This window comes from Trichomycterus rosablanca, chromosome 13 (genome assembly GCF_030014385.1).
Source record: "Trichomycterus rosablanca isolate fTriRos1 chromosome 13, fTriRos1.hap1, whole genome shotgun sequence".
Lineage (NCBI taxonomy): Eukaryota > Metazoa > Chordata > Actinopteri > Siluriformes > Trichomycteridae > Trichomycterus > Trichomycterus rosablanca.
In genome coordinates this window covers 20,954,989-20,975,497 of record NC_086000.1, presented here as the reverse complement: position 1 = coordinate 20,975,497, position 20,509 = coordinate 20,954,989, and the positions used below count along the sequence as shown (strand labels likewise).

General features: G+C 38.7%; 1 protein-coding gene across 4 annotated transcripts in view; it reads right to left on the bottom strand.

The window, feature by feature from the left end:
* Positions 1-3,449: 3,449 nt before the first annotated feature.
* The window catches only part of LOC134325793 (neuronal PAS domain-containing protein 3), a 305,263-nt gene continuing 288,203 nt past the window's right edge, over positions 3,450-20,509 (bottom strand). For 3 of the 4 annotated variants that reach the window (XM_063008026.1, XM_063008029.1, XM_063008030.1), the window contains 5 exons: positions 19,821-20,014; positions 19,075-19,181; positions 12,215-12,362; positions 10,070-10,185; positions 3,450-7,761 (listed from right to left, as the gene is read on the bottom strand). In XM_063008026.1, coding sequence (XP_062864096.1) covers positions 6,365-7,761; positions 10,070-10,185; positions 12,215-12,362; positions 19,075-19,181; positions 19,821-20,014 — 1,962 coding nt within the window. In that variant the 3' untranslated portion in view covers positions 3,450-6,364. The remainder of the gene's footprint in view (positions 7,762-10,069; positions 10,186-12,214; positions 12,363-19,074; positions 19,182-19,820; positions 20,015-20,509) is intronic. The other variant, XM_063008028.1, reaches the window with a different exon arrangement.

The following is a 20,509-nucleotide window of genomic DNA, read 5'->3' as shown; positions in this document are numbered from 1 at the left end:
ATTTTTAAATGCTTTACTTGGCTACATGAGTAAATCCATCCAGTATCCAATGTAGTGCATAAGGAGTGCATGTGGAATTCATGTCCAATAAAATTCCTCATCAGTTTTGGGATTAGTTAAGGTCATATGGAGTGATCAAAATACTGGCTTCTTCGATGTGTAATTTGTTGCGAATTATATTAATTGACTTTTATTTTGTTTGGTTGTTGCATCCCTACTTTTATATCTGGTGCATCCTGTTTTCTGCTTTGTTCCCATTTTTCTTCCAATGTAGCATTTTTCAGTGTCCCTTATTGATGATCGCTTTTTATTATTATTTTTTTTTTTTTAAGTTACATAGGGCACTGTCTCGCAGAGATACAGTACATGCTATACTGCTTTGATACCTCCCCCTTGTTCAGGTGCCTCACCCAGCCAGCAGAGGTCACATCTGCAGCAGCAATGAGGAAACAACTGACACCCCTATAACCTGTGTGATGCTTAGCCAGCCAAGTTGTGGTTGTAGTTGAGAAAGGCATAAGTGTTATCTCATAGGATAAAAAGTAAAGGGATAATGTTACATTTTCTTTTATCTGTTTGCTAAATGTTGTCCACATGTAAAAAGAGAAACTTTAATTACTTAAAAATTATCTATAATGTCCGATTGTGTAGTACTTACAACATATCTGTTAGTGGGTGAGAGCATGTTCTATTCTTTCATGTTTTCTTTCATTGTAGATTAACTCAGATCTAACACGCCGTTGTATAAATGCATACTCTGATTCCCAATAAGGACAGTATGGGTAGATGGACAGCTTCTGGTCATTAGGGAGGTTTCAGGTCTAGGCTTTTTTTTTTCTTTGGCTCTCTCTTCTGTGATCTATGATTCATGCCCTTCATTTAAAATTGCGTAAAATATTTAAAGTTGGCTGGAGTTTTTTTACTGGGCTTTGCCCGTGACCTCCTTTTAGCGCCTCGAGTCAGACAAGAAAGGGATGAAGCTCAGGGAAAGAGAAATGGAGGTGAAAACATATAATGTAGAAAAGAGAGGGTGGAAAGAGAAAGCAAGAATTTTCTGTGTTGTTTGAAGAAACAACACATCATTTAAAGTAATGAAAGCACAATGTTTAACGAATTGTTTAATTGGCAATAAACTATATTTAGTATATCTAAGATTTCTATTAAAAATAATATAGGTAAAATCAAATTAAATCAACAAGCAATAAATATTGCCTTCAAAACTAAAATAAACATTATACAGAATTTGATCTCAGCATGTTTTCTAAAAAAAAAAAAAAAATCTAACACCCTCACATACACCATAAATCTATTGTTTTACTGTCTCACATTTGGCAGCTAAATACTTTATAAAAGGGTGTCCCAAAATTCACGCAAGATTTGAATTTGGCGCCATTTGTGCGGTACAGTGTTGCCAAAAAAAAAAAAAGACAGCGTGACAGCTCACAGTTCAGGGTTATTAAAAATGGAGCGCTACACGAAAGAACAACGCGTTTTCATTGTTGAGCAATATTTTAAAAATAATGAAGGTTTGGCAGCTACAGTTCGCAATTTTCGTACAAAATATAGTCGGAATAGTGATTTAACTTCATCAACTGTGAAGAGATTAATTAAAAAATTCAGGGAGACTGGATCAATTAGTGATCTTAGACACTCTGGCCGTCCTTCAACAAGTCGTTCAACACAAAACATCAAAGCAGTTCGTGAGAGTGTTGCTGAGAGTCCAGGAACATCAATTCGGCACCGTGGTCAAGAATTGAACATTTCCAGAAGCTCTCTACAGCGTATTCTCACGAAAGATTTGAATCTTCATGCTTACAAAGTTCAATTGAGTCAAGAACTGAAGCCTACTGACCACGCACAGCGAAGAGAGTTTGTTGAATGGATTTTGGAACAACAACAAGTGGATGCAGATTTTTCGAACAAAGTCATCTTCAGTGATGAGGCTCATTTTCATCTTGATGGCTTCATTAATTGTCAAAATTGTCGCATTTGGGGTTCAGAAAATCCACGAGTGATTGTTGAGAAACAAATGCATCCACAACGTGTCACTGTTTGGTGCGGATTTTGGGCTGGAGGCATCATCGGACCATTCTTCTTCGAAAATGCGTCTGGTCAGGCAATAACAGTTAATGGTGCTCGCTATCGCGACATGATAATCCAGCTTTTTGTGCCTAAATTGCAAGATATGGATGTGGACGACATGTGGTTTCAACAAGACGGTGCCACATGCCATACAGCCCGAGAAACAATTCAATTACTGCATGAGTCATTTCCTGGTCGTGTAATTTCCCGTTTTGGTGATCAGAATTGGCCGCCCAGATCATGCGATTTAACGCCGTTGGACTTTTTTCTTTGGGTTTTTTTGAAGTCTAAGGTTTATGCCATCAAGCCCACGACCACCCACGCCTTGAAGGAGGAAATTGTGCGCTGTATCAACGAAATTCAGCCACATTTATGCAAAACGGTCATGGAAAATTTCGACAAAAGAGTGCGTATGTGCCAGCAAAGCCGTGGAGGCCATTTACCCGATATGCTATTCCATACATAACCCTATACTGTATACTTTATGAATCAATTAAAAATGTACAATTTTTAATTAAAAACCTGTGTTCTCTATCAAAATTACTTCTTGCGTGAATTTTGGGACACCAACATTTTAAAGTTTTACGGTTCCAATGATGTTACATAATGTGCAGTGAGTATTCACTGTTTACTCATATCAGCTACGCAGCTACCTGAACTATTTGAAGATCTTTTACTTGAAACCAGACATGAAAGTAAAAAAAAAAAACTAGAATGAACACATTATTCCTAAAAAGTAAATGTGGGAAAAAATTAAAACACAAAAAAAATGTTCTCATAAACTGTTGTAAATGTTATGTCATATACAGTATGTACAATATGTAATAGATACTATACTCTTGCGAATATCAGCATATGATATGTTATACCCTTAAAGTGATACTTTTGACAGAACTACCTAAAATAAACCACAGAAAGTCTCACACATATTCAGTGTTGCTGTTTGAGGTACGGTGAGATATTGGTTATCTACTTTATCTACTACTCTAGATTTAAAAACCTTAACTGAAGGTTACTGTATGATAGAGCAATATTTAAACCAGTTACCTTGTTAAACAAAAGAAATAGTTTTAATTACTACCAACATGATATGTTAAAGAACCTGGAATTTAAATGCAATGTTCTACAAGCGTGCATTCTGACTTAGGGTGTGGACTCATCATGATGGGAACTAAACCTTTGGTCCTAATCCCTCTGGAACTACAACACAAACTAAAGATGTGCTGGCCACTGCATTGAACCTGTCAGGATAAAAACAAATATAAAGGAAGCAAATAAAAAGAGATGTGAAGAAAAAAGTCAGTGATGTGTCTGAGTGATGATCTGAATGGAAAAGAAAAAATGCCAGATAGTAACAAATCTGATCAAGTTTATTATGAAAATGGCACCTGTAAGATGGTAAAAACTGTTACAGAAAGAGAATCATGAATGACATGTTTGATTAAACTGATGAAAACCTACAAAAGTATAAAACAACCCTGCTGTGTCATGAAGTGTGTACATTCTGAAGTGCAGCATCATTCATAGTAAATAAAACGATGTTTAAAAAACAAGCCAGGCACTCAATTAGATTCAGTTAAGTTTTTTTGTTTAAATCATAAACGCAAACAAAAATACCATAGTTTCTCTTTTTAAAAGTTTAATTTGTTTGTATTTAGAATTTATAACACTGTTAACATTGATACTCAGAGAATCCCTTTCTCCTGTATTCATCTACTTGGCACCAAGTTCCCCATAAAAGAATCTGTATAATTGTACAAGAAATAGTTAAAAACACAGACACAGTTTTCACAAGTAATGAAATGATTTATCATATTGTAATTTTTAACACTATTTATCTGACAGCAGCTGAGATTAGTTCAAAATGAAATCACCAGCAATAATTTTGACACAACACAGAAACATTTTGACAGCTCGGCCCACTGTTCTGTTTGTCACATATGGGTGTATTTCCTGGTTCACAGTGTTTTTGAGCTGCCCCTCCTTTACAGCACGATATTTAAAAATGTAAAAAAAAAAAAAAAACTAAAACTCTAGGATCCTGCAACTACTCAAACAGCAGCTCTCGGTTTTAAAAACATTATGACCTGGCTTTGAGTAACAACACATCTTCCTAGAAACCACAGAGACGAGTTTCCTGATGTAGGAGTGTAGCCTCATTTAGTAAAAAGACAAAAAAGGCTCCTCCTATTTCTTTGCTGGACAGACTTGAAAACACTGAACGCTGGCAAAGCTGCTGTAGCAAAGAAAATCACGTAAACGAAACAATCAACATAGTAAACATGCATTTCCAAAACACCTATAAAAATAGATTTTATAGTGTGAACATTTTTCTTTTAGTTTGTTAGAAATCTTTAAAATTGTTTATATTCCTGAAATACAGTCATCTTTTTTTCCCACTTTCCGAGTTGCAGGGTCCTTGAAGTCAACAGGATGGTGGAAACCAATGAAATACACCCAATGCACATGAGAAGCACAAGGGACTCTGGGAATGTTTCACAACTTAGGCTTTTGAGGTTTCAGACATGAAGTCTTAATGCTACTTCAGTTTTATCTTCATCAGTATTAAGCTGGAGACTGAAATCCCAGAATTCCCCAGTGGCAAAAATGGCTCCTTAAACCTTTGAGCTAGTTAAGAGTCTTTTTTATCTCTGAGGAAGAGAGAGGTTTGTAGACTACACGACAGCAAAGCAATAGCAAAACAGAAGAGTAGTACAGACAAAAAAGAAGCAGCAAAAAGGTGACACAACATTGGAAGGCCACCACACGAAATCCACTAGCCTCCACTGGTTCACTAAGACTGTAGGGGGGTGGAGGAGGAAACAAGTGTTTCCCACCAAGCCCACACTAGCACAGAGAGGACAAAGGACGAAACAGCTACATCAGCTCGGTATATACTGCATATAGTAACAAACACTGAAATCGCTATGAGGACTGACAGCCAATGACACTTACACATTATACACGTTTACGTTTTTATCACGCTTGGTAATAGATGACATGATGGATGGCTGCCAAAAAATGGAGCGACAGTTTTCTTCCTTTTTATTACTTCTTATTTTTTTCCAAACAAATTCACAGTGTCTTAACACCAAACTGTGACGGTATTTTTTTGGCAATAGTGGAAAAAATTAGGAATGTGATTTCTCAAAACACACGTTTGATTAAAAATGTCAAGTCCTTATTACAATCTTGTTGATATGTGGCTTTCACAGTTCATGAGGAAGTGTGGGGAAACGGATTTTATGATACTGATGGAAAAATGGACGAGGCTTCAAATGTCAAGAGTAAAAAACTGAGAGAAGCTTGTGAGTAGTTTCACATTCATTTTCAAGTTTATGATGCAAGATTAGCCTCAGTTACACTGAGAGGTAAGAAGTGATTCACAGCCTGGTTCAAATTTCTTTCTTTTTGTTTTGACTCAATCAAATTGAGCCACAGCCAAACGCATATCCACTCTCTGCAGGGGATGAGCATTAAAAAATGAATCTGTCTGTCAGAGGTCCGAGTAGAAAAACCCTTAAGCGGTCATTTGTCAAACTCTGAAACAGTACCTACATCAGCTTTCTGAGTGAGAGTTAGTTGATGATAGCACCATGGATTTGCAAAAGGATGATGGAAGCGAAGGAATCTCACACTGACCTGATCCAAAGTCCTGGAGTTTGTGGTAACATTCGGTTCAGGTCAATACCCGGCTAAAATTGCTTTATTTTGAATGCATGATTTGTAAGTTAAATCTGAGTTATAAAAAAATGGAGAAAAGCATTATTTCTAAAATTCTAATCCCTCGTTAGGAACTCTAAAACCCTTTTAACTATGTCAAACAGGGTAACATCCTTTTCTCTGCGTCGACCTTGATCACATCAAACTAATAAAGAAAAAGCTTCTTTTATTATCAATTTCCTTTCTGAATTACCATTAAATATACAAGCCATCCTAAAAGGATGCAGTGTAATGAAGTCAAAAAAGTACACCTTATTTTACCACAGAAAAAGCACACAGCAAAGATTGGTGATTCTTTTCTGTGGCTTATAAAACTCTGAAACAGAGACGAGCCTGTTAATTTGTTTAGAGAAAACATCATTGGCTCTAGAGAAAGGACAGAAAAAGAAGTATAGAAAGTCACAGGAAGAGAAACCATTTGTTTCAATAATACAAGCGTAACTGCTTGAAATTCAAAGTGCTAAAACATTTCATCCCCCCAACTTGAAACACAGTCATAGGCCTCAAAAGAGTCTCTTGATTTGAGTTGAACACAGTAATATGGTCTCAGTGTTTTGCTTCAATCCTCTTTGCGCTCGAGAGTCTGTGTTGTGTGAATGCCGTTGCTATAGACAGGGAAGGGAAGCGTAGAGAAAAGTCCCTCTGCCGTGGTAAAGACGTTGGCAGTGGGCATCTGTGCAAGGCTGGCACCGGTGCCCACGCCACCGAACGGGCCTGACATGTTGAGTCGGTGCACATGGTGATAGAGCATCTCCATGGGCGTTTTGGCATCGATACCAAATCCAGGGCTATTCACGTCCATAAAATTGACTGCAGTGTGGGCACTGGGCAGAAGGTTGCCCTGCACTGCCAGTGTGACGTCAGCGGGTGCGTAGCGAATAGTACCTGCAGTGTAGACACGTGGCGCTGCTACTGTGCTGGTGGCGGCCAGTGTGCCTGCAACTCGCTGTACTAAGGGGAGCATGACGTTGCCTGTCTGCAGCCGTTGTAGGGCTTCTAAGTCACCACTGTAAAGCAGGGAATTCTGGGAAGTGGGTGTACCCTGCTGCTTATCACGCGGTGAGGCTGAGAGTGGGGGTGAAAGGGGGTCGGAAGTTGAAGAGTTGGAGGGAGGGGGTGCCAGGCTGACTGAGGTGGGAGCACTGTTACTGCTGCTACTGCTGTTGTTGATGAAGCTGGGTTTCCTAATGCCTGCTCCTCCCTCCGTGCCTGGAGGCGTGAGGACTGATTCGGGGATGCTGGAGGAGAAGGAATCATGGCCACTTGGTGGCTTGGTCATGCTAAAGGGTGACTCGTTGCGTGAGATCTCCCGATTAGGTGGGAAGTTCCAGATGCTGCTGTCATTGTCAAAGTTGATTGGCTCACCCATCTCTGTTTTGATCTTGAGCACTGAGGCGGTGGTGGGTGATGGGGGTGGCAGTAATGGGGGCTGCTCACCTAGTGCTGGCTCTAGGGCACTCGGGCTAGCTGTTTCATTGTCCGGGGGCGAGAGACGCAGGCGTTGACGACTTCCCTCCCATTTCTGCTTTTTCCTTCTTTTCCTTCTCTTCTGCTGTTTACTTGCCAATGGGCTACTCAGTTCCCCACTGCTGCTGCAGTCCTTCATGCCCCCTACATCATCATCCTCCTCCTCGTCATCGTCGTCATACTCCTCTTCAGATGAGGATGCAAGTGAATTGTGCAGCTCTGCCACCTCTCCATCACCATAATGCTCCACTTTAATAGGCAGGCCGCTGAGCTGGGACAGGCGACTTTGCTTGTGCTCGACATCGCAGTCGGAGGGCTCCAGGCTGTCCTCACTCTCCTGGCTCTCGGCATTACTGGAGCTGTCGTCCTCCTGATGCCTCGTCTCTTGCTCAGAACGCCCCGTTGACTTCTTATTGCTCGACTCTGGCCCTTCACTATTTTCTGAAGACTGGTTTCCTTTGCCATCCAACTTGGCGTTCTCGTTGTCTTCTGGGAGAAAAAGAAGCAACATTAACTTTATAGCAAAACTAAGTGCACAACTAAGAAAAATGTTGGACCTCACAGCTTAATTAGTGGTCGATTTCCCAAAGAGGGGACTTAGCAGAACTTATAATAGGATCATGTATCCCCTAAAAAACTCAGACATTGCTAGTTTGCTAACTGTGTAGAACTATTAATTTGGCTAGCTTCAAAGCTCATTTCACTAAAGGAAGCTTGGGTGTGGATTGCATGGGTGAAATAGATCCACTCCTAAAGCTGAGCATATAAAATGTTATGTTAATGATGTAACCCAAACGAGCCGATATAGAAACAGGCAACGTTTCAGTCCTGATTATGATTATAAGCTATATTCAACAGCTGCATCCCCAATCTATCAGATACAAATATATATCACATTTTATACAAATTGTCTAAAAAAAATAAACGTCAATGTTTTTCAATTAACATAAAAACCAACCATACTTGCATATATAGCATTTGTTTTCTGCATCCAAGCAAACTGAATTTATAACTTGTTTCCTTAAGAGTCTTTTATAGAATTTGTTATTTGTATTTTTTGTTACTGCACTTTTCCATAAGATACGTTTTCCTATTTATTGTCGTAAGAACCTTCATCAGAGACTGAATATTTTTTCACTCTCTTGTGATCATATAGTGATTGTTACAAATGGCTGAGTAATATAGTGTGCACTGGACATCTAGCCTGTTTTACACAAGTTTCTTTTTTTAAAATGCATTTTCTCCCTTTTTCTCCCGATTTTTAGTGCATCCAATTTTTACCCAATTGCGTTATGCTTGCTCCCTACTGGTGCTGACCCCCGCCCCGATTGAGGACAGCAAACTGACACACGCCCCCTCTGACACGTGTGCAGCAGCTGACTTCATCTTTTCAGCTGAATGAGGCGATAATTCATAATGGAGAGCATTATTCCTTGATTCTATGCAGACGCACGCCATCAACCAGCCAGCAGAGGTCGTAATTCGCTCAGTTATGAGGAGTCCTTATCTGGCTTATCGTACCCTATGAACAACAGCCAATTGTTGTTCATGTAGCTGCCCAGCCCAGTCGTATGGCAGAGCTGAGTTTCGAACCGATGAGTTCCAAATGCCTGCTCTGGTGTGCTAGTGTGTTGTACCACTGCGCCACTTGAGCGGCATTACAAGTTTCTTAAACTTGTGTATTGTTGTGTAATGCATTACACTTAAGTGCAAAGGGGAGGGAAAGGGAAAAACTAATGTCAGAAAGGAAGGAAGGGCATTATCGAGCTACAGCTGGCACAGACAGTACAGACAGACCTTTGTGATAAAGGCAGGCAAAGGGCTGGCCATGCTGGGGTGCAAGGGGACAAGTGGCCTGGCACCATGCCCAGTCTGTCAATCAGTTCTATTTCCTCAATGCCCCTAAGCCCATCTCTGGAATCACACTCCGTCTACTGCTGGAATGCATAATTAATATTTCCAATTGACTCCCTAAGCTTAATCAAGATTTTAACCAGGCTTACTAGGACTTCTGAAACCTTGTGTTTTTCTAACTTGCAGGCAGAAAAAATGCATTCTATTTTTAGCCCTTTAGACCATAACATTATTTATATGGCATAATCAAATTACATTAACTTGTGTGTGATAGATCACTGTTTCCTAATTAATTTTTTTTTACTATTTTACAAAACAATTATGAATTTTTTAAGCAACTAATTTCTGTTACATAATAAATAGCGATGTGATGCAATAAAACAGGAATCAAATAAAACTGCACCAAGTTCTAAAATGCCAGCTATGCTGGAACCTGTTTGCCATTTCTTGCTGGTAGAAAGCACCACCGATTTAAGATTTTAGGCATTCTTGCTGCCAAAGCTGGGCAGTAACATTTGTACATAAAATATGTTGGCAGATTTGTAAATGTTGCAAATTTGTACACATGGTAACATAAAAAAACAAAAAGTTTGATAACACATGAGCTACACATTTGATTGGTCTATGGTTAAATGATGTGTGCATGTAAGAATTTCTTTTTTTACTCATTTTCATAGTTAAACACCACTTTTTGGTTGTGAGCCTTGACTAAACTAGATGTTTTCCCCCCTAACATAGTCATTTTTAATTCCTAATTGTAAGAAGCACTGAAGACCATCACATGCCTGGTTGCTAGCCACTTCTTACGATCTGCCAGTGTTGGGTTCCCACACAGAGCAGTATTTCGTATGGAGACCCGCACTGTGCTTTAAGTGATTGCAGTGGTGTGTTAACACATTAGACAAACTAGATCTTATGAGTCAGAGGTGAAAGTATACTGTACCTGAGTTCTCTTTTGATTCGGACTCTGAGTCAGACGTTTCCGAGGACTCTGAGGCTTTCCCTGGCAGGTTGGGAAGCTGCGTGATGTCTATGGGTGTGTCTTTGTATTCTGGATTACTGTCATAATATAGAGACAGAAAAAGGAAAATCAGGTTCCAGCAGCCTGAAAGAGGATAGAATAAACTTCCACTACACTTCCAGCACCTTAACTTGGACCGCTATTATTTACACTCTATATGCTTCCACTAGGTGAAATTATTCATAAACATGGCATAAACTTTCACTGCTATGCAGATGACACTCAGCTGTATATATCAGCCAAACCAAATGATACTGACACAATCAGTAAGATAGAAGATTGTGTAAACGACATAAAAAACTGGATGTCGTGTAATTTTCTTTTACTTAATTCAGATAAAACTGAGGTTTTACTTGTTGGCTCTAAAGCTGCAAGAGACAAGTTGTCTAACCTGGTGCTAAACTTAAACACGTTCTCTGTTACTCCCAGCCCAGATGTAAAAAACTTAGGTGTCACAATAGATTCAGATCTCTCCTTTGATACACACATTAATAATATTACTAGAGTTGCTTTCTATCATTTGCGTAATATCTCTAAAATAAGAAATATACTATCTGTTAATGACGCCGAAAAACTGATCCATGCGTTTATAACTTCTTGGTTAGATTATTGTAATGCTCTTCTAACTGGATGCTCTGGTAGATCCATAAACAAACTCCAGTTAGTTCAAAATGCAGCAGCTCGAGTGCTAACTAGAACTAAAAAATTTGATCATATCACTCCTGTTCTATCATCTCTACACTGGCTGCCAGTTAAATTTCGCATTGATTACAAAATACTTTTACTAACCTATAAAGCGCTACATGGTCTGGCTCCACAGTATCTGAGTGAGCTTATTAATTACTACAACCCAGCGCGTCCACTTCGTTCACAAGATGCAGGGTTACTTATAGTTCCTAAAATTAAAAAGACCAAAGCTGGTGGAAGAGCATTTTCTTACAAAGCTCCACAACTTTGGAATAATCTTCCTGCCTCTGTTCGGTATTCGGACACAGTCTCAATGTTTAAGTCTAAACTGAAAACATATTTATTTTCTCAGGCTTTTGATTAATATAGACAAAGGCGCAGAGCTTGGGGGTTCTTGGTCATAGAAACTTGTGGTGATCAGGGATGTTGGGTCGCTGTCGTTCTGCCTCTCTTGTCCAATCACTCTGGTTTGGGTAGGAGAGGTGGGCGCTGATGTCCTGTGAAAGCCTTCATGACCTTGTTACCTGCTCGCTCTCCCTTTTAGTTATGCTGTAATAATTAGGGCTGCCGGAGTCTAAAACTCTCTGTAAAACTGTTTGTCAACTAGCATTGTACATTATTAACTACATTCTCTGTTGTTTTACCCCGAGGGCATTCTGATGGAAACCTGTTTACCCGCCGAGGTTAAGGATTAAAGTCGAGACTGCCGGGACAACGATGCTGCTCCTGTCAGATGTGACGGGTCTGGAGTAATTGCAACGACAAGAAATCACTACAGACTTTATTGAAGACTAGAGCGGATAACAACTCTATTATTATTTAATTGTTTATTTATCTATTTATTACCACTGTATGACTTTTAGATCATTCAATTCTGTGTTTGTATGATTTGTGTAAATCGTGTATTTATTTAAAGTATCCTCCAGACCACCCAAGAAGGATGGGCCCTGCTGAGTCTGGTTCCTCTCAAGGTTTCTTCCTGTAATTTTCAGGGAGTTTTTCCTTGCCACAGTCGCCCTCGGCTTGCTCAACAGGGGTTTTTGTATCTGTTGGTCCTGGATTTTGTAAAGTTGCTTTGAGACAATGTATATTGTAAAAAGCGCTATATAAATAAAGTTGACTTGACTTGACTTAACATTTTAAACATCCTGATTGATCCAGTGTTCTCTGAAGCCCACACCTCTCTAATGATCCCGGGCTAAGACACGGCTCATGCCACAAAAGGAAAGGAGATTAAATAGAGGCTTACAGAGATCTATTTATTTGCCTGTTGCCGTCTCGCAATCACAAATGGAAATCCTTTACCTTTCTGATGGGAATCGACAAAAAAAGCATCACAGTAATTTGGGATAACACTTAAACTGAAATTGCCCTGTTTACCTAAGCACGTAGTTCACCCAGATGATGTTCTTCTCATTGGCATTCTTGGCATTGATAGCAATAGTAGCACTAGACTGAATCCAAATGTAGCCACCATTCTTCTGGATCCAGCGGTAGTATTTGGTCACGCACTGACCCTTATTCATTACTACAGGGAGAAAAAAAACAGAAAACTATTACGATTACAGTCAATACAAGCATAAAACAAATGTTTTGCCAGTAACTTTATTAAGTGGTGATGTAATGTTATGGTTTTAAAATCACTACAGCTTATGATATCTAATTTCAGAGCAGAAAGATCAGCCCTATTGTTTGAGCTGCCTCAATGTAAGTGCACACAGTTCCCCTTTGGCTCAGCAGAGTGCGCTGTGGCTGCTTGCACCGTCTCCTACTTTGTGTTCCAGACTGAGGCTACTTAAGACAATGTGGCATTGCGTTACAATCAATTTGGCTAAATTATTTGCTAAATGGTTATCTTAAACAATATGTATTTGCATTCATCATTTCTCTGTAAAGCTTAAATGGTCAGAATTTATATTCTTAAGGCAATTACAGCCACAAATAATGCTTATGTGCTCACAATAATAGATCCTTCAAGAGAATGATTTACACAAAAACAAGACCAGTAATTACAGACTAATAACATTGTTTAATAAATCATTCCAGGCTATATTAAGTGACTTGAGCTCAATAACAAAATACGTTGCCAGTAAAACAAACAAAAACCTGAGACAAAACACTGTTCTCTTAGAAGTTGAGCACAGCCAGAGGACATATCCTTTCTACATATAACCTTCTTCATTTCATCACTTTATGGTCCAGAATATTAAGAATTACAAGGAGCTTAACCAAATCCAGTGCTTCGGTTCATTTAAAAGTACAATATACGCTATTCAATTACAAGTAGTTTACATTTAAAGATCTAGACTTATATTAGGTTTTCAAAAGTTGCCAGTAAAACAGTCTAGTTAAATTTCATGTGTATACACTCCAGGCTGATTTTTTGCCTGCTCCTCCACTAATGAGCTGCTCTCATCTGCATTGCCATCAATACGCTGCAGCCAAGACTCTGCCGGGCGCTGCCGCTGTGCAGGTGAGCCTTATTTTTAACCCCTTTCACTTACATTGCCATTAAATCAATCAGGACCTGCTTGCGCTATTGATTTAGTGGTAATGAAGCCGCCCCTTCGTTCTCTCTCTCTCTCTCTCTCTCTCTTTTTCTGTGCTTGAGTCATCTGCAGCCTTTGGAGGCATTAAAAGGAATACGGTATCTTTAATCTGGCTGTTCTTTCCTGAAGCCTCAGGCTAGCCTGGAGGATGGGCTCTCTCCCTCTCTCACTTAGTCTCTCTCTCTTTCTATGCCGGGCCTCTGTCCTTCACTTCCGTTTAATCACTTGGATCCGTTCCATAATAGCAGCTACCTTTCAGATACCCTTTACCCAACACAGCTCCCACTCACAGCAGGAGAGGCAGGGGGAGTCATCGTCACATAAAAGTAAGTCATTTACACCCGTGAAATTGCTTTATGGAAAAGTCCTTGCAGGCCATTGGGGTATTATCGTTAAGACAGGCCTTTTATGAATGAGTGAGAAAGCACTGAGAAAAGACTGAATGTTGGCTAAATGCAGAGCTCCTGTTACTAGGCTAAGTTGGCTAGTGTTTGTATTGTCTGTAAAGCGGTGACCACCTTGCTTGAGCCACAAAAATAATTTAATTCTTAAGTGTTCTTAAAAGTGTTCTTTTAAGAACCCCCAAAGTAAAATTGTACCCCCAAATTGAAGTCAAAGAGCATTTAACAGGTATTCATAACGCACATGACACAACAAACATGATAACATAAAATTAAAATATAAGCACATAACCCTGACTTATTTATATTGTTAACATTTTGCCAAGGTTAATGCGATATCCTAATTTTTATTTTAATACTAAAATCAATTCCATATTCTGAAGCAGTATTAAAAATTTTTATCATAGTTTATACAATTTGTTTTGGTTTTAACTCTATAGCTCATTTACCTGTTATTGACATCAATTTCTAGAAATAATAGCTTCAAATAATGGTTTTAAATCTATTACCGATCATTTTTACCTTGGTTGTCTAAAATACCAATAATTTATACATTTTTAATGCAAATGTGTTATCTGTTGTTTAAAAAAAGAGCTACAGACTGAAAACTGGTTGAGTAAATGAGCATGTTTAAATAATAAAAAACACTTATCTACTAATCTGTCCTAAATGCATCAACATTAATTAACAGATCATTATCAATAACAGAACACTAGCTCAGCTTAGTGAACCACATCACATTAGTTATAAAAGTGTTAACAATAAAAACCGTGAGCCTGTGTGTACAGGTGTACTGTTCTGTGTAGCTGAAGACGGTGGAGTGTGTCTGTAAGCTCAATAAGCAGTGAGGGGAGTCTTTCATTAAAGTCAGTTTGAACTAGTCTACAGAGAGCAGCTCTATGAGTCTGCCTTCAGGCATACAGCTTCACTCTCCTGGGGTTTCTGCACACTTTTCTGAGCTATCTTTTCCCATTCCTCTCTTTGTTCAGGCTGGTAAAAATACACTTACACAAGCGAGCATTTAAACAGTAAGTATGCCTAGCTGCGTAGCAGAACGCCTTGAGTTAATTTATGGCATGCTGCTGCTGATCTGTGACTGACAGGTAAGGCCAGCTCCATCACATTACATTTCTGTAAACCAAAAACATCTGCTTAAAACAAATGTCTCTATAAAAACGTTGTTTGCACACCAGTCCAAGCATATCCAGCCATGTTCACTTCATAACGGTAAATCGTTTAGAGCCAGTGCCATGAGTGACTCTGACAGAAGGATGCAATACAATTGAACTGAGGGCTATGACTATCACGTGCGCTCTCCAACAAGGGTGCTATTGCTGGCTCTGTTCACTAGCCTGCAATAAAGTCTCAGAGAGAGCTACATCGTGAGAGACACACCAAGTTCTCTAGATCATCCAGTGCTAGAGCAGGCACCTTGCCGAGACAACAGAGGCTGCAATTGTACTGTCACAACGAAATTTTCACTCCCATAAAGGCACAGCCAATCGTGCCAGGGTTTAGGCACTCAGTGGTTTTGGGTCTTAGTAATTCTTATGTGAGACTTCCAAAATCGATTTTAATTAATATTATTTTTCTTAAAAAAATTTTAAATGCATAAATATAGGTATTTTTCCTGTCACAATTTTTCTTATCTCATAACTACCTCCAAATACATAGCAGTAGGGTATAACATGCACAGTGCACTATATGTCCAATAAAATGTCTTTTAACATTTACCCACACAAATGAAGACTATTTACATTTTTGCTGGGCTTAAGTGCTATCTGGGAGTTTGTACTTAATATTCTATTTTCATCAAGACTAAAATATTGCCTGAAGCGGCTCTTTGGGCGTGTTTTTAGCATTATCAGTGTGGTGAAAAGTAGTTATAATCCATGAAAAGCTTTATTTAATAACTAGCACTGAACTCACTGAACTAGCAGTGTGACTCGTTGTAGTGCAATGCATATACAGTGGTCCCCTGCTGATTTTGTAAGTTTACCCCCTTACAAAGACTTGAACAGTCTATAATTTTTATGGAAGGTTTATTTTAACAGAGAGACAGAATATCAACAAAAAATCCAGGAAAAAACCTTTAAATTAAGGGTATAAATTAATTTGTATTTAATTAAGGGAAATAAGTATTTGATCCCCTACCAACCAGCAAGAATTCTGACCCCCACAGACCGGTTATGTGCACATGAGGCACACAAATTAGTCCTGTCCCTGTATAAAAGACTCCTGTCACAGAATCAGTTTCTTCTGTTCAAATCTCTCAACCACCATGGGCAAGACCAAAGAGCTATCAAAGGACATCAGGGACAAGATTGTAGACCTGCACAAGGCTGGAATGGGCTACAAGACCATCAGCAAGAAGCTTGGTGAGAAAGAGACCACTGTTGGTGCGATAATTCGAAAATGGAAGAAATACAAGATCACAGTCAATCACCCTCACTCTGGAGCTCCATGCAAGATCTCACCTGGTGGGGTAAGAATGATTCTGAGAAAGGTGAGGTCAGTCCAGAATTACACGGGAGGAGCTTATCAATGATCTCAAGGGAGCTGGGAGCAGAGAAATGCTGGATATGACCCCAAGAACACCATCCCCACAGGGCATTTCTCTGCCTCCAAACACGGCGAGTGGAGTTGATGCCAAAGAGCTCAATCTTGCCCATGGTGGTCGAGAGATTTGAACTGAAGAAACTGATTCTGTGACAGGAGACTTTTATACAGGGACAGGACTAATTTGTGTGCCTCATGGGCACATAACCGGTCTGGGGGGGTCAGAATTCTTGTTGGTTGGTAGGGGATCAAATACCTATTTCCCTTAATTAAATACAAATTAATTTATACCCTCAATTTAAAGTTTTTTTTTCTGGATTTTTTGTTGATATTCTGTCTCTCTGTTAAAATAAACCTTCCATAAAAATTATAGACTGTTCAAGTCTTTGTAAGGGGGTAAACTTACAAAATCAGCAGGGGATCAAATACTTATTTTCCCCACTGTATGTCTACTTGTGTATGTCTGGCTAAGCAGGATGGTCTTAATAGTTCAGTGCAGAGTGCCACACTCATTTCTCACCCCAGCTGATCTGCCGGCCTCAGCTGACCTGATGTCACTCATAGATTGGCAATCAGCAGAGCGACGGCTGTACCACAGAATCAGTGAAGCTTCTTTAGCATGCACACACTGCTTGATGAGCTCTCATACCAACAGTAATGACGATTACTACCACTACCATGATAGATCTCAGCTGAACTGGCTGCTAAGGTTAGATATGCAGAGTTCAGCACATTTCCTAAGAATTATGTTCATGGTCAATTAAATCTGAATATAAACTAGAACAAATGGTCTTTTTTTTTTTTGAATTACTGTAACTAAAGGTTTTAATTTTTTGTGGAAAAACATTTCTACAATTCTGGATTATGTGACTGCTGTATGATGACATGCTATTTTCCACCTTTATTTTGACAAATCACATTTCCAGAAGAGAATTTTAAGTTGACGAGGCATACGACAAATGTACTCACCCTAAGAAAACTGTCAAAGAAACTCCAATTCAAAAATGACACCTGTATTTAGTAAAAAAATTTTTTGTATATTGTATATGTACGTATATCTCTGTTTAGTTCTACTGCTTTAGTAAATTGGTGGGGGATGGGGTGTGTTTTTGCTTAATTATAATGGTCCATGAAGTTTTGTGTTTTCTGTCTGTAACAAGCAAGTTAACTAACTTTTCTAATTTCCTGTATGTTTTATAGTACATTTCATACTGACTGGAGCATCATTATGGGTCTTTAACATCTGACCATGTCAAATGTCTTTTGACACATATAATAATCAATTGTCACCACCTGTTATAAATATACACAAACACTTTCAGCACTGATGTCTCAGTAAGTGTTAGGTCTGTTTACATGTTAAAATGTGGGAAAACAGTAACATTTTGCCCAGTTAGCTCTGTGACTGGCTATTTGATGCAGTCTCACATTTCAGTTGATGGCTGCTACTCTCATGTGTAATAGATGATTTGGCTGACAGGAACAGCTATTGCTATTGGGCCTCAATCACACTTTAACTGTATCATCAATGTAATCTGGGCCCAGACTTCAGTCCTCTCTTCTTTCTTGGTTTTAAATCAAAGCCTAATGGACTTAGTCTGGTGGCATTTAAAGGGAACAGGACAGTGTAATGTACCATTAATTGCACTCTAATTTAGTTGAAATCACAATATCTAATCAGACAGCTCCAAATTCACCCAACAGCCCCAAGGACACTCGTCCTTCTCTGCAAACACCTAATAAAGTAAGGGTTTCTTTCCCCACCCAGCTGCAGCCCTGACTACTTAAAACATGGCAAGTTGCCTGCTACTGAAGCAAGCATGCATTTACTGTATGAAACACTACACTGCTCTCAAAGAGTCTTTGAATCTCTGCTATGACATGCAGGGAAGAGGGGAGTAAAGAAAGTGTGCTCTGCCAAAACACACTTAACAGATGACTTGGGATATTCAAGAAGCACGACCAGTTCTCCAAAAGGTCAGTGACCTGCCTGCTGAGGATGATGAAAGTGCTCCAAAGGTTGTGAAGCCCTCAAAGAGTTCTCAACGCTACCCTATAATGCTGCACAGGTTAAGAAGCAAGAAGCAGAGTGACTGGCTTTGTCTGTCTCAGAACAATAATGTTAGCCCTCAACCTTTAGTTTGTTGGCAGTTGAATAGTATGCAGGATCTTGTTAGTGGATGTTTATTTGCAACAACCAAATTGGAATTGTCATAAAATTACTGGTAACTGATACTTCAATATTGGGCAGAATTTATTTAGTATAGACAGTCAATGCTAATTATGAGGTGGGATAGTTACATTTGTGATGTTATCACATTCACCAGAAAAAAAGCTATTTAATTTTTATTTTTGCTTAAATATTATGATCTGGACAAGTTAAGGATTTAATTTTACAAATGAATAAGTGATGTTACTTTGCACACAAAGCTTAATGTGGCCTGTCATAAATGTAAAAAAGTTTGTTAAAAACACTAAAATACATCATAAAATATATCATGCTGGAAATAATAAAAAAAATTTTCCTGGCACTGTTTAATAACAGAGAATGGTTGATTTTTTTTAATGCAGCTTTTTAAAAAACATCTTTTTTTTTCAATTCTATTTTATAAACATTGAAACATACATGTGTACAGGTTGTGTATTTTAACCAGCTTGAGAGCTTAAGTGAGATTTAAAAGGACACATTTTCATACTGGCTCTGTTTTAATCAAGGTCAGGGGGTACTCACAGTCTAAATGGCATTGCCGAATGGCCTCCACGTCCTCCGCATGGATGAACTGATAACATCTCTTTCCTATTATATCCACAGGTGTCAGGTCCATGTAGTCACTAATTCTGGAGGAAAATAAAAACACTTTTAATGATCATCTGTTAGCTACAAGGCTACAAATTATATCATAAAAGCAGGTGCTTAACAACCTATAGTCAAACATTTTTAGATAAACTTATGATTATAGCTAGGTCTGTTTCTATAATCAGGAACAATTTAATGTAGTAAAACAGCTGACAACCCAGTAAAACTAAATGTCAGGTGATTGTTGCGAGTAAGAATGAAACAAAAGAACATTTTGCCCTTGCTGAACATTCTGGAAAATATTTTTGAAAGAAAATTTAAAAAAAAGATTGGTATCTAACTTTGTTTAAAAAGGCTTGGGCTAATGCCATTTGTTCATAAATATGTGAAATGAAGGGGAGCAGTAAAAGATTCCACAGGCATTGGGGTGACTTCGAACCCTGAGACATAAAACTAATAAAACTCCAGAATATTATCCTTTTAAGCCAGACCAAATTAGGATATTCTTATTTGCAGAAAACTGTTTTAAAAGTATAAACTAAATCTTATCGGTGTGAGTTTAAAAAGAAAGTAAATACATTGCAGATGTATGTTTTTTTTTTTTATAAGAAATGTATGTCAGCATCTTATCTGGCTTTGATCTTGCCAAAAAACAGCACTTTGAAAGTAGGAATCATTACCTATTCTCACAGTAGATGATATTAAGATCCATGTTGACCCGTGTAACGAACATCTGGCAGTCGATTCGAACCTCGTTAATAGTTGGGGGAGGAAGAGAATGCGCAACCACCACCATGCCCATTACCTGATTGGGCACTGAGCGATTGTGCGTTAGTGCCATTCTTATCCTCAGCCTGCCTGTAATGTGGATCACCTATAAGCAGAGAATACAGAACGACATGCAGTCTGTAGCATTAAAATCACATGCAAAATCACAAACATAGCCAGTATCATGGTGGTAAAATCCACTTTCATATTGTGCAGGGAATGCTCATTGTATTATTTAGCAATTAAGACTACTACACCTGCCAACTGTTATTAATTTTTGATTCCACCTGATGAAAACAGCAGCATGAAATTTTAAAAAGCCCAGTCAGAAGCGACAGCCATTTCAATGAATACAGAACTCTCTTCTGAGCCTACATTTAAAGCTAAAAAGCTTTTACACTTGAGAAATTAAAGACTTACAAATTAGGAGGCACCAATCCTACAGATAAACTCTGTGGGTATACAGTTACTGAATGTATACTATCTGTTGCTGTGCACACCCCTGTACTTCCATATTAATTAATTAAAAGCGACCCCCAGAGATTTTCCGTAGATTTTTTTGGAAAAACATTAGAAGACAGGTGTACCCAGAAAAATCCCA